The sequence below is a fragment of the Scleropages formosus genome, chromosome 21 (genome assembly GCF_900964775.1).
Source record: "Scleropages formosus chromosome 21, fSclFor1.1, whole genome shotgun sequence".
NCBI classification, from domain to species: domain Eukaryota; kingdom Metazoa; phylum Chordata; class Actinopteri; order Osteoglossiformes; family Osteoglossidae; genus Scleropages; species Scleropages formosus.
This window is the reverse complement of record NC_041826.1, coordinates 12,003,606-12,017,163: the sequence shown is the minus strand read 5'-3', so window position 1 is coordinate 12,017,163 and position 13,558 is coordinate 12,003,606. Positions and strand designations below refer to the sequence as shown.

At 39.8% G+C, this 13,558-nt stretch overlaps 1 protein-coding gene across 3 annotated transcripts; it reads left to right on the top strand.

Moving 5' to 3' along the window:
* The first annotated feature begins 482 nt into the window (after positions 1–482).
* hoxb4a (homeobox B4a) lies at positions 483–8,042 on the top strand. Of its 3 annotated transcripts, XM_018726096.1 has the most exons (4): positions 483–506; positions 3,930–4,313; positions 5,164–5,532; positions 5,829–6,261. In XM_018726096.1, the coding sequence occupies exons 1-3, from the start codon at positions 488–490 to the stop codon at positions 5,481–5,483; spliced, it is 723 nt and encodes a 240-aa protein (XP_018581612.1). In that variant the 5' UTR covers positions 483–487; the 3' UTR covers positions 5,484–5,532; positions 5,829–6,261. The 3 variants fall into 3 exon arrangements, with proteins under 3 accessions (XP_018581612.1, XP_018581611.1, XP_018581610.1); XM_018726095.1 differs by lacking the exons at positions 483–506; positions 5,829–6,261 and adding an exon at positions 7,946–8,042 and having other exon boundaries at positions 2,710–4,313; XM_018726094.1 differs by lacking the exon at positions 483–506 and having other exon boundaries at positions 2,710–4,313.
* Positions 8,043–13,558: the final 5,516 nt, after the last annotated feature.

Here is a 13,558-nt window from a genome sequence, read left to right as displayed (position 1 = left end):
TGTTTTAGATGTCTTGGGGGAGATGCTGCTGCGCCTTGGGAGAGAGCGCTCAGTGCGCCTCTGCCACAAGGTTAAAGCGACAATGGCGCCGTTAAAAGCGCCGGGGCTCATGAATGTAATCTCTCGCTGTGTTATGTCCTTATCGTTTTCATCTTCTTTTCATCTTGTTATGCTTCTCCATACTTCGACGACTGATCGCTGCACTGCACTGTACTCGCGTGCACGCGCCGCATCCGTGGAGCTGTGCAAAAGCGGCGCTGGTGTTAAATTTTTAGGAGGCGAAGAGGGTGGTCGGTGTGCGGAAGGTATCACGGAGAGGTCACGGACTCAACCTGTGGCGCGAGAGAAACGGAAAAGGGGGTACGGCTCAGTACGGGTAAAAAAAGAAAGGATGGGAAGGTGTAATAACCGAAGAAGGACCGCATAGTGCGTGTGAGGAAATGAAATGGGGTTCAAAAGCAGGTGAACTGTGCAAAGCTGCCCACGGATGCGAAGGGAAGAGCAAAGTAAGTAAAAGCTTGATTAAGATGTAACTCTCGCCTAATGCATTTCACCAAAGGGTCTAGCAGGTGCTTGCCTGGGTTGACCACGTGCTTAGACCTACAGGAGTTTATCTTCTCCCATGTAAATGAGTTTAGAGTGAGTAAATTACCGATCTGTATATATAAGGCACGTCGTCGTTTTCATTTTTTTTCAGCATTTATTTCTGACGACTTGTCCGCTCTTCCTCAACGAATGTACTGTATTAAACCATATGGCACTTGGTACATAACGGAGGAGGCTGGCAATGAACGATTCAACGAATGAATGAATGAATGAATGAATGAATGAAAGTCGAGGATTCTTTATAGCTGGTATATTATGGGTTGGATACGCTAGAGCGGTGTGGTTTTCCCTCGTTTCTATGGAATAAACCAATTGCATTTTCCTTGCCTTTGAAATAAGAAAAGCCACGTTGAAATGTAAAGATAAAATGCTTACTTCGGTTATTCTAAAATATTTCAATACGGGATGAGCATACTGACAAATGACGATTAAGAGAGAGAAAAAAAAAAACAGAACAAAAGACCTAGCGAGAGCGGCAAGAACTGCAGACCAGAAAAAATAGTTGGAAGTATATTGACAAGGTCCGAAGTAACGGGCCGTAGTTTTCCTTTAAACGCTAGGGGTGCTCTTGATTTTCATAATGTCTCTTTGTTTTCAAAATCAATTAGCATAATTCTCAGAATAAGGCAAATAAACTAACTATAAAAATATTATTTTGTGTTTGCCACGAAAAAGCATTTATTTTGTTCTCTCACAATAAAGACGAAACGACGAAACTGTAGTTATTTTTGAGAGATGGTGATATATTTTAGAATAAAAATAATGTCTGAGAAAAGTAAACAATTGGAAATTTCTTAGGTGTTTAATACTTTAATCTGGGGGTCAGGAAAGACAGTTTGAAAAAAGTAAAACTATAACATCGGTGTTATTGAAAAAGAATTAACTGTTACTTCTCAAATAAATTTATGTTTTGATTGAAGAGTAATAATAGCTCACAGCATGGATTTGAAAGGTTTAAATCATTTCATTCATTTAAAAATGGTCGGACCTTCAGTTTACAGCAATTAGTTGCATCATTAAGCTCAGCAATAATGCAAGCACTTTTCTAAAATGAGACGAAATAATACACTTTCATGTCGAGGTCATTATTTACTAGTACAGTTTTTTTGAAGGATTATAATTTATCGTGTAGCACACCTTCGTACATAAAATCTGAGCAAAAAATGTGATTACTTGAATTAACGATGTTTTTTAAAATACTAGATCATCTTACATTTCCCTAATACTATTCTGTTATACAATATCTTAGCTACATAAACCGAGTTCTTGTTGTACTTTAGTTTAACATATCTTATGTTGCCGGTAAAAACTCTAGGTTTACAAGTATTTTGTTAATTATGGGAAAGAGAAAATGTCCTTACCGTAATTCTGAAGTGTTTCAGAAGGCTTTTACCAGCCATTTCTAATGATTTTTTTCAGCATCTTCCTGGGTGGAGATTCTGAAAAAGAATGAAATAGTGACTCTTTTCTGAGCGTTTAAATAAGACAAAGGGCACGTTGCTTGCTTTAAGTGAGAAGGAAACTGTAAAAAGTCGTAAATTGTGTCAGGATGTGAAGTCTCTGATTTTTCCGGTCTGCATATTTTATTGTTTTATTATGCCTCCCAGTCCCAGATATCAGAGGCTTGGGGAAGGGCTGAAAACTTCAAACAGAAATAACCTACCAGCAAAAATTGTAAAGTAACTTGTTTATGTTGCTTATAATTTCACTTTTATTTTTCTACGCTTTGCTGTAGTCATTGTTGACACATTTCACATTCCGTGACGCAGAACACCAGGGATATGCTTCTATTTAAAACTGTTCCTTTTGATTTTAATACGTTGTCAAATATGTAATGTATAATATTTAATGACATAACGTGATGTACTGTTTGTCTGAATTCTGACCGGTAATGGGGGTTGTGAAGATCAGGTTTTTTTGGCGAAAGTGTATTCATGTCAGATATATGCTGGAAAGAGTGCGCACTGGAGGTGCCTGCACGTGCCTGTCAGGTGGCAGAGAATACCTGTCATCTATATATACCCTGTAGATCCGAATTTGTGTGAAAAGACAATTGGTCACAAATTCGTACCTAGGGGAGTATGTAGTTGATGTAAACGCATCGCCACCTCAGAGATGTGAAGATGTGAAGGCGTCATTTGAGACACAACCTTTGAAACTGTTCATAGTTGTTGCTTGTTGAAAATGGCAGCACCAGGCTTCAATTAGTGCTCGTTTTAAGTTCATACATGAATTTTACGTTTACCTCTCGTTTGTAAAGGAAAACTCTTCCCTTTACCTCGTAAGACGTGATGGTTAATTATTTACACGTCTGGCAACCTCTTTTGGATTGTTCTACTCAGGTCGTGATTTGGGGAAAAAAGTTGGGAAATCAATAGCTACGCCACTTTATAGAGTCATACTGTTTAATTAAAATTAAATTTATGCTCGGGAATTGACTAATGTGAAATCATTCCGAGAGACAGCCAAAATGTTAACAGGATCTTGAGTATTAACATGGGTTTAGTATGCAATGTGTGTAAATTTTTGAGCGCCATTACCTTGGCCCTTATAAAGCATTGGCTAGGGGTTCATTTTAATGCAGAGGTCTAACTGTGATTTAGGAGGCTTGGTAACCCGAATTAGTTGATGAATTTTCTATCGATCCAAAACAAGGCTAGATTTATCTCTGACAATGTTTGGCTGTCTGTTACACGCTCAGTCTTATCCTCTCACTTCTATTAGTAAATACATTCAAAGTCCGCAGAAGATTGCATCATCATCATGTCGCATTCATTTTCATGAGTGCAAGCCAAAATTTGTCCAAATTAAAATTTGACTGATAGACGAAGACTCCCCTGCTTGCTCTAAACAAGTTTAAATATTGAGGGGAAAGAAAGAGGAACGAGATCATGTCATGATGAACTAGCAAGTAGAGCAAAGCTCACACAGCCTCGCACCTGGAGCACCCTGCTGCTGCCTGCTCCGTTAAAATGATCCCTGTTATTGGTGCGATTCTGTCGTGTGTTTACAGTGTGCGAGCAGGCATATGAAAAGTATGCAGCTGATAATCGAACATCGTACACCATACACAACACAGATGATGCTTCGGCTGCGCTGGGTCTAATCCCATTTCCTTATCCGGGAATCGCTGGGATCCACGCCATTGGCTCTTGGTGTCACATGGACTTTTAACTTTGTTCACTTGACAGATGGTAGGAGGGTTTTATGAAACAGGAAAACGAGTGAAGGGATAGAAATAAATTTTTTCGTGTATTTTTTGTGGTGCAATTCAGAGAAATTAATGGCCATGAGTTCCTTCTTGATAAACTCCAACTATGTAGACCCGAAGTTTCCACCGTGCGAAGAATATTCGCAGAATGACTACCTACCCAGCCATTCTCCAGACTACTACAGCGCCCAGAGGCGAGACTCTGTTTTCCAGCATGAGGCGATGTACCACCAGCGCTCGGGCTGCGCCGACCCTCCGTACTCCTCGTGCCAGGGTCCCGGGGAGCCCACGGTGGTCATGTCTCCGCGGGGTCACGTCCTGCCCGCGAACGGGCTCCCCACTCCGCTCCCCGAGACGAACCACCACTGCGACTCTGTAACTCCGAGTCCTCCGCCCGTCTGCGTCCAAAACTCCGTGAGCCAAAGCACTTCTTCGTCCAGTTCTTGCAAGGAGCCCGTGGTTTACCCCTGGATGAAGAAAGTCCATGTAAACATCAGTAAGTGCTTCTAACTTGTATTACTGCGGGTGTTCGCCCCGATTATTTCACCTCGTGTGTAGAAGTGTCTGTCTGGTGTTAAATCTTTGCTCCCGTCGCGAAGTAGCCCTTGGCTGAGATTTACGATCGCTTGTTTTCGAGCCACTATAATTACATCCTCAATAAATTTTTATTGTGCTCCCTTGTACAAGCGCTTTGAAGTCTTTGCAGCATGGCCGTTATAATTTCCTCTAGTGAAGTGTTTTTTGTTTTTCATTTTCTGCGGTGACCCAAATGTTAACTTTAATGCTTTTACGTGTTCCGAAATCCCTCAATGTCGAGTGCGTTATACCCTCAGTCTCTGTCTTTTGGTATCTTTTTCTTGTTTTTTTTTTTTGGGGGGGGGTGGGGTGGGGTAACAAAAAATACAATAAAAAACACTTAAACAGCAGCAAAGGTTGTGTCAATAAAATATTGTTTCCTAACAACTTTCAGTAGTGCGCATTTGAACTGTGCAGTTCTCGGAAAGTTAAATACAGGACTGATGAGCAATATTACACTTAGGCGTCACCGATGGCGATCTTTTCCGCCGAGTGTGAAACATTTCATGGTTTTCTTGGAAGTTCGTACGGTCTATGAAATCATACAACTTGTAACCTATCAAGTGCTGCGAACACCTCCGGCTTCGTGCGCACGTGCTTAAGACAGTCCTCGTGTGCTTTCATAACACTCAAGACACAAACACTCAGAGGCAGTTAAAATGTGTACCAGCTCATTATTTATTCATCTTTGGCTCTGTGTATTTTCGTGAATTGTGCCTTTACCATAAAACGTGTTACTGAAACGTTGTACTCTCCTGTTGTGCACGCAGTGAACCCAAATTACTCGGGAGGGGAACCAAAGCGCTCGCGGACAGCCTACACGAGGCAGCAGGTTTTGGAGCTGGAGAAGGAGTTCCACTACAACCGCTATTTGACCCGGAGACGCAGAGTGGAGATTGCCCACACCCTGTGTCTCTCTGAGCGTCAGATCAAAATATGGTTTCAGAACCGACGGATGAAGTGGAAAAAAGACCACAAGCTGCCCAACACCAAAGTCAGATCCACTGCTTCAAGTAGCACAAACTCAAACAGCAGCCAGGTGCTGGGGAGCTCTCAGAACCGAACCAGTGGGCCCCCGCCAAGCCTATAGCCCTATGCACGCCTGTCCACGCACCACTTAGACCTCAGCCTCTCCAAGGGTACGCGTTATATTTTGTGTTTTTTTTTTTTTTTCCTGGATGAAGACAATATCACGTTGAAGAAAGTTAAAAAGAATCATGAAATGGCATTTTATTTATAAAAATACGAAGACTTGTGAAGGTTCGGATACCTGTTTCCTGTGCCCCTCTGATTCTTTGTTCCCATTTCATTTTTGCTCCCCCCTCCATTACAGAGGAGGGTTGTAGATAGTGGTTTTCAGATTTGGTGAAGATGGATCCGTGTTTCATCTTTAATCATGCCAAACTCGGCCTCATTTGTCATGTTTACTCTGCAGTACAAAGGATGAACCGTGGGCCTGCCATTACCTCGACGGCCAACATTGTCCCGAATAAATGATTCCCGCTTTCTGCGATAAATGACGTTTTTAAACTTCTTTAACCGTCTTTATTTAAAATCTCAAAGACCAACATTCTTGATTTTTCTGTCAGTTTGCATAAAATGCTTGATCACTACAGCACACCGTCCGTGAAGAAGACTGAAAACGTTGGTTATTTTGAGAACTTATTATTGCTTTAGGTTTCCAAACAAACCACGAATTGAATGAGGGTATATTATTCATCACAATGTCTGAAGTGAAAGACGGCATAATTTGCAAAAATGCAACTCACCCAAAAGAGTAAAAACAAAAATCCCTTGATTAAAAGATGCATTTTGTCGCAGTGACATACTTTTTGTTACGTCTGATGTGGTTTTGTTGTCCCATTTTGTCTTAAACGTGTGGATGTCAAATAGAACCTTTTCGTTCCATATATTTTGCGTTGAAATTTTCCAGTGTTTAATTTTTTTTCTTGTAAGCCAAATGTTATTACAGTAAATGTGTGTCCTCGATTAAAAAAGAGCAAAGGTGGGTATATGCATGATTGCATACAAAGGCTTTTTATTTTCGTAATTTGGGTAAAACATAAAGACACATGACAAGTTCACATTGTGCCGTTGTGGGCAGTTCGCTTCTTAACCCCCTTTAAATCCAACTTTCCCATTAAATATGTGGCAAATGTTTTTTAAGTTTTTTTTTTTCCTCTATTTTAGGTCGACTTTTTATTTCTTATACTCTGTATCTACGACGTAATATTTGTAAATAGAGATAGAATGAATAAAACGAAATACTGAAACGTTATTATCCCTTGTGTTCTTTCCTCTGTCCCTGTTTTGCAAGTATTATAGTTACGCAATGGCTAGAAATTTATGAAACACACTTTTGTTATGTGTAACAGTTTAACATTGGTGTGCATGCATTTAAACATCACTTTTCTTCTGCTTCCAGATTTATACCACACGGTCAAAAGTAATTCGGGTGTGTTAAATCTTGTAATTTCTTTTTTAAATTACAGCCCTTTCTTCCAGCCCACCTTCTACTTATTTAAGTCCTCGCAAGTGCGGTCTTGTGATGCAGAGATGCAAACATTTAGTGTATTAATGAATGTAATTTGGCTGTTTTCCCCCCTTGTTTCTACATTTTGTGTTTATTTTTTATTTCACAAAGGAATGGGTCGGTGCCATAGCTCAAACCCTGACAACCAAATAGATAATCAAGAAGACAAATGGCTTCTTTTGTGAGGAGTAGCTCTTGTATTAATTTTAATTTTCTTTCTTAACACAAGTATTGGAAATATAGAACAGATGAAAATAACTTTCCATTTGCAGTGCAGAACTTTAAACAGAATTTTTCTCTAAAATTGCTCTATGGTTCAGAGAAGATTTTCTATTACACCAGTGTCTGTAATCACTGAGACGAGCTACAGGGATGGTCATCTTCGGCAGCCCATTTGTCCGCTGCTCTCCTCTTTTTCTTGGCCGACTTTTTAAGGAAGAATTGTTGGGCGAAAATTCATGCAACGTTTAACATATGTGACTTATCTGTGCTCACGTAAATCGTGTTGATGTGAAATGATATTAGCTGAACATCTCACATATGGTCGGTCTAAGGTTCTGTGATATCTGAAGTCCAAATAATCATCTCCAAACAAAGAAACCTGTTTCCTTGCGTATTCCGTTGGTTGCTTCAGATGTGTACAAGTATTTCTCACATCTGCAAAAGCAACGGATTACGTTGCGTTATTATAACGGTCCTCCATTTATAACCATATGGACATACAGCTGCAGGAATGTTCTCCACGCACATCATGGCACAATGGGTCCACTATCACATAGGTCGTGAAATAAATGAATGTGTGTGGCATCAAATACAATATGCACCTAGGAATTCTATTCTTAATCTCCGTATCAGAGCTTCAGCCTCAACCCAATGAATGAGAGAGAACAGATTTCTAAAGAGCCCAAAGTTCACAGCCATTATTTGTAGACAGACGCCAAGAAAAATGCGAGAATTATACAGAAAATCATTAATCACTTCTTTTCTTTAAATACTCATTCTCTTCTATTGTTATTCAGCAGCAAATCTGTACGGACCTTCTGCTGGGAGGGGGAGAGTTCTTGGAGGACACTTGAAGATTCTTCCCCCTTTTCTTCTTTTTTCCTTACTCTTCAAGCCCTGCGACGAGAAAACTTTATTTTTTGTTGTTAATAAAATCATCTTCAGTTCACACGGGAGCGGGAGACTTCAGAGAAAGGAAGATGGTTTCGAAAAAGGTAATGGCCAGTGTTGGTTAATTGCTGAGTTTTATTGCTTTATGGACCTTCCTTCGCAGTCGGGCACAAAAGACACATTTGTTGTTGTTGATTGTTCGAGTTTTATGACTGCTTTGATAGAACACTTTTGCGGTGCTGCTGTTGTATGTCTTTAAGGAGGATCAGAGTGAATCTTGTTTCTCAGCTCAGTGTTATGTTTATCTTGCTTGATTTGTTGTGAAACCGGATGAAGCGCGTTATTTCAACGTCTGGGTTTGACCATGTTGTAAGCAGGACTACAGCACTAAAGAAGTATTGTAGTATAACTTGAAACTTCCCAAGTCTAAAATATTGCTTGTGTTGAAAATGTGAAAAAGATGGACATTTACTAAATGATGTAATGCTGCTATGGTAAATATGTATTATTATTATTATTATTATTATTATTATTATTATTACCCATGGAACACTTAACTGTCTTAGAACACAAAAATCTCCGTGCGGCCTTTCACACAGATTCATTGATATACTTTTTCTTTCTGCGATAAGAGCATCTGCTGAATGAAAAAAAAAAATATTACACAACTGGAAAAGGTGTGTGTTATGGCACAGATACAGAAAGACAGCAGTGATGGTGAGAAGAAAATCAGTGTAAGAAATGGACACAAGAGCTGAAGGAACTGGGTTCAACGAAGGGACACGTTTTCTAAGCGATTAGGTCCGTTGTGAAGTCACAGACTGACCCCCGGAACCCTTGACCTCTCTCAGACTGGACACCGCTCTGTGTTACATTCCCAATATAAACCAGGAGCCCGTTAGTCATAACAGCGCATCCAGCGCTGCGCGACCCCGGGGCAGGGCCTGTCTCCGGCGATCCTCATAACCCTGGAGGAGCCGGTGTAAGATGTTTGTGCTGTCCTACTTGCTAAACACACGCACACACATCTCCCGCTTGTTCTGTACACTAGTATTTAAACACTATGCGATGCATTTGCGCAAGAATGCCTAGTTACACTTTAATGTGTTCTCATTGTTCCGCAGCAGACCATGGTGGAGCTGTGACAAGCCCTGTGGCCGAAGGTGTCCAGCAGTCCACCTTTTTGTGACATGCAGCTGATGCTATTTAGTTAAACGCTGTAGCAATTGGTGCGGCTCAGAAATGTTCAGAACAGGATTACGTCTGTCTTTAATTTACATAATAGATTTCTGTGCGTGGAGAGGGGTGGCCGCATGGACTGCCGACGCCTCGAATTGTGTCTTGCATTGTGGGAAACTCCTCCTTTCCAGAGATGTTTAGAGAACTGTCTGACTTGCCCTTACAGTTGTATGTCTCCTCCGCTGCGCTGCCTGTGTTCGATCACACCGCTAATTGGGAAAAAATGAAGCTGCCATTTGGTTAAATCACAGCCCCTATAATCTGCAGAGGGGAGGTCATCGTGCGCCTGCGGTTCGACAGATGAGTACACTGCGGCGTGTGTGTGTTTGAGATTCAGAGCACCCATAATAATTTCCTTGGCAAAAGACCGGAAGGTTGACGGACCAGCTGCGACAGTGGCCTTTATTGGGCCAGGTCCTCTACTCTTTAGGTCGTTTCTACATGCTCATTTTCCACAGTGTCGTCTTTATATCCGCTCATTTAGACATCACATGCAAGTTAGGAGTAAATATATACTGAGATACTATGACTGTTTTAGTTTTACCTCCCACAGTAGACAAAAGAGACAGAAATTATCCGAAATTACAAAAAAAAAAGATTTGTTTTAACGAAACTTTGACCTTAACATTTAAAAACAAATTTAATCCTGTATCATTGTTTGTTGCACAATTTTACATTGAAACACGCAACAGAATTTCAGCGGCTGAAATTATTACTATTTGCAATTTGAAGAGTTACACGAGACGGAGTGACGGAGTCGAATCAGAAAATACTTTCTGACGATTTTATGTTGGCGAGCCTCTCAAGCACACTTCTGCAGCTGGATGAAGCTGCTTGTAATTTCTACAACTGTTTAAAAGAATAAAGAATCTGGGTATGTATCGTAGATCCAGCAAAATGGCTTTCCTTTAAATAGATTCGGCACTCCAGACCAGATTGGACAGATTTATGGAACCCAATAAAAGCGCTAATGTTCGGCACCGTAAATCAATCTCATAACCGCTTACAAAAACTTACATAGCACCGTGTTCAATGTTTATGTAACTTTATTGCTACCTGAATTTACCTATTCTTTAATGCCAAAATCATATTTTCATTAATCACACATAATAATAATAATAATAATAATAATAATAATAATAATAATAATAATAATAATAACAGTAATAATACTTTTCTATAAGTGACAGAACGTAGTTATCGTATGTTCTCTTCATTCTGATTTTGTCGAGACTTTTTCACGGTGTTTCCTCTTTTTATACAGTACGTTCTACATTTTTTTTGTCATGTAACACTCCAGAAAACTTTAATCTGAAATGCAATAATTACAAATTTCTTTCGAGTTCTGAAAAGCTTTTTATTATTTTCAATATAACAATAAAACAAAACAAACAACAGCAATAAAAATATTTTCTTTTTGAAATTTACGTTTATATTGATATTCTATCAAATATATTATTCCTACATCCATATTGATGAACGGAAACAATTTTGAGTAATAAAAAATTATTCTTTTTCTTTGGTGCTGTTTTTATTGTTCTTCATCCACACGGTGTTCTTTGTGTTTTCAGTCATTGAGATGCTGCCCGTTTTTGTGTTTTGTACAGTTTTACGTGTTTACTATAATCATTTGTTAGTCTTTTGTATACATACTAGACGTCAAAGTAGCGCGAAATTAAAATGATCATAAATCCGTTTACTTCCGAGACTGGGTAAAAAAAGTGTTAGTTTTTAATTTGCCTATGTAGCTCTAATAATTACTGGCTATAATATTTTTGTTCTTAGTAGTCATACTAAATTCATATTATCTTTTCCACATGCTTCTTCCTTTTAATATTCATGTTTCGTGCTGTAAATGGTGGTATGAAAGTGAGCGCTTCATTTTCTGTTCAAATTCTTGGAAGCAAAAGCACATCCAGCTATTATTTGACCTTCGTTCTCCTCCAGACACGTTCTTTGACACGGTCTCAGTTCTATTGTTCGGGGATGCCAAGGCTTCACTGCTCACACTAAAGGAGCGGTACAGTATATTCCATTGTTTCTTAGCGCTCAGTGTCGGGTTATTATTTGTTCTTGCATTATTTTCGCTGGGTTGTTTTTATTTCGCTCGTAATTAAAAAGTAAATATACTTTACAACTATTCTGGTCTTTGTCGTTAGATGACCGCTTCACCGATTTGTTATTAGCGATTCAGCACTTAAATTATTGTTATTATTATTGTTATAAATTGTAGTCGCAACCCATAGTAGCGTTACAACCAGTAGTAATACTATAACCATGTTCATGTTTTAAATCATAATTTGGAAGGTGTCTCTTCAGAAACTAACTACAAGAGCTCTCTGATTTATATGTTTTTACAAAATAATTGGACTTTTTCAGATTTCGTCTCCTTAACGTCAACCACTGAACTGAGTTGTTCTCATAAGAAACTGACAGAAAAACCCCAACCTGTGTCGCTGAGCGCTTAATTTTACACTAGACATCATTCCTGTGTTGATGGTGCCGCTGTGGGTCCCACGCATGTAAAGAAATGCTCCTGCAATATTGCATAAATTCGTGTTAATATAGAAATATGCCTGCACGCTTAGGCGTTAGTGTTTGTTGGTGCTGTAAACCCGACTGTTAGGTCAGAGTGGTCCCGCGAGCGTGCACGGTGAAGACCCCCTTCCCCCTTGCAGTCACGTGATTCATTAAATAATTAATGCAGAGGTTGCAGAATAGATATGTATTCGTCAGGATAATCGCAGACATGGTCTCCCTGTGTCTGACGTGAAATTCAACTGTCCTTTTAAAAACAAGCTTATAGCAGAGGAAAAAAAGAGAGGGAGAGGCACAGAGAGGCTGCAATAAAACAAATTTGGAGGGGATAGAGTCTCACCGTGTGGATATTGTAAGTATGGCGAAAAGATGAGATGCTGCATCTGTGCAAGTGCCTGCTGTGCGATGTGTCCATTCACATGAGTTACTCGCTTTGATTTTGTTGTGCACATAGTGGTCTTACCTTCCTTTTACGTTTTGTGCCGTTTCGTGTTTTGTATTCATTTCATTTTTCCATTGTTTAGTTTTAGTCTTGGCTGGCACAGTCACATGCCACCATTCATACAAAACTCTCTATATGCATACAGTTCAAAGGAAGCCTATGCATAGTGCACATGTACGCACCGTTTAAATTCATGTTTATATCCATACACATCCATGAATGTGTACATGTTATGTTGTGTACCGTTACATTTTGCTCTGTTCCGCTCCTCACTCATATTCCCCCTCTCTTCCCCTCTCTCTCTTTCTTCACCAACACTTGCTTTGATTTATAGTGATATGTGTGTCAGCAGCAGCGCGGCTGCCATTGTGTGTTTGTGAGAGAGTTGTGTTGTTTATAGCCGTGTCCGCGATAAATCATTTCTCTGAGAAAATGATGCAGAAGCGATGATACAGTGGAATGAGGAAGAGATTCTCTGATCCTCTCTGCTCACTGGCTTCTCCTGTGCAGTCCACTCTGCCGCTCAGGTTCATCACTGTGGACCATTTACATTAATGGATCAGCGACTAATATGAAGGCTCTGCGGCTCCAGGTCTTGAATTACAGCTTGTGCGACTACCAATTAAGGGAAGATTTGTTTAAATTTCGGGGAACGGGAACGCCTCGTTGCCATATAAATCTCGAATAACAGCAGGATCTAATCTTAGAAGTTTAACTTAGGGTCCAAGACAGATATTCTCTCTCTGGCTTTTTTTCCGGACTTTGATTTATTTTGATCTGAAATAAAGCTTCCGTGAAAATTAGGCTTAGAGGGGGGAGAGAGTGGATTTATAAGAAATTTAGACTGCAAGATACACTGAATACCGAATGTCTTCCTCGGGTCTTGTTAACGGAGCCAGTGTCCATGTGTGTTTTGTGGATTTTTTTCCTCTTTCCTTTTTTCTTTTAGATCAAATTCTGGGATATTAGAACAAGCGTGTCCGCTGTAGGACTACTAATTTCGACGACTAATGTTAAGGAGGTGGATCAAAAGATCAACGAGAGGAGTTTTGTTAGAAGCCGCGTAGAGCAGGAATAGTCACTTTTATTGAATGCTTCAGTTTTTCCCGACTAAAGAATTCCGTATCGTGACTAAGCAACAGGAGTCCAAGCTGTGTACTTAAATCGTTGGGTTTTTAATGAATCCATGTGCAAATGGCGGTGAGAGAGGAAAGCATCGTTCTCCTACTATGACTTTCTGATGTAATTTTACTATGCTGGGTACGATGTTGCATTATTTCATTACAGTGGATGACAAAGA

Coding starts and splice junctions, on each gene's coding strand:
- hoxb4a (XM_018726095.1), top strand. CDS start 3,890: ATGGCCATGAGTTCCTTCTTGATAAACTCCAACTATGTAGACCCGAAG. Junction 4,314..5,163: donor GAAAGTCCATGTAAACATCA/GTAAGTGCTTCT, acceptor TTGTGCACGCAG/TGAACCCAAATTACTCGGGA.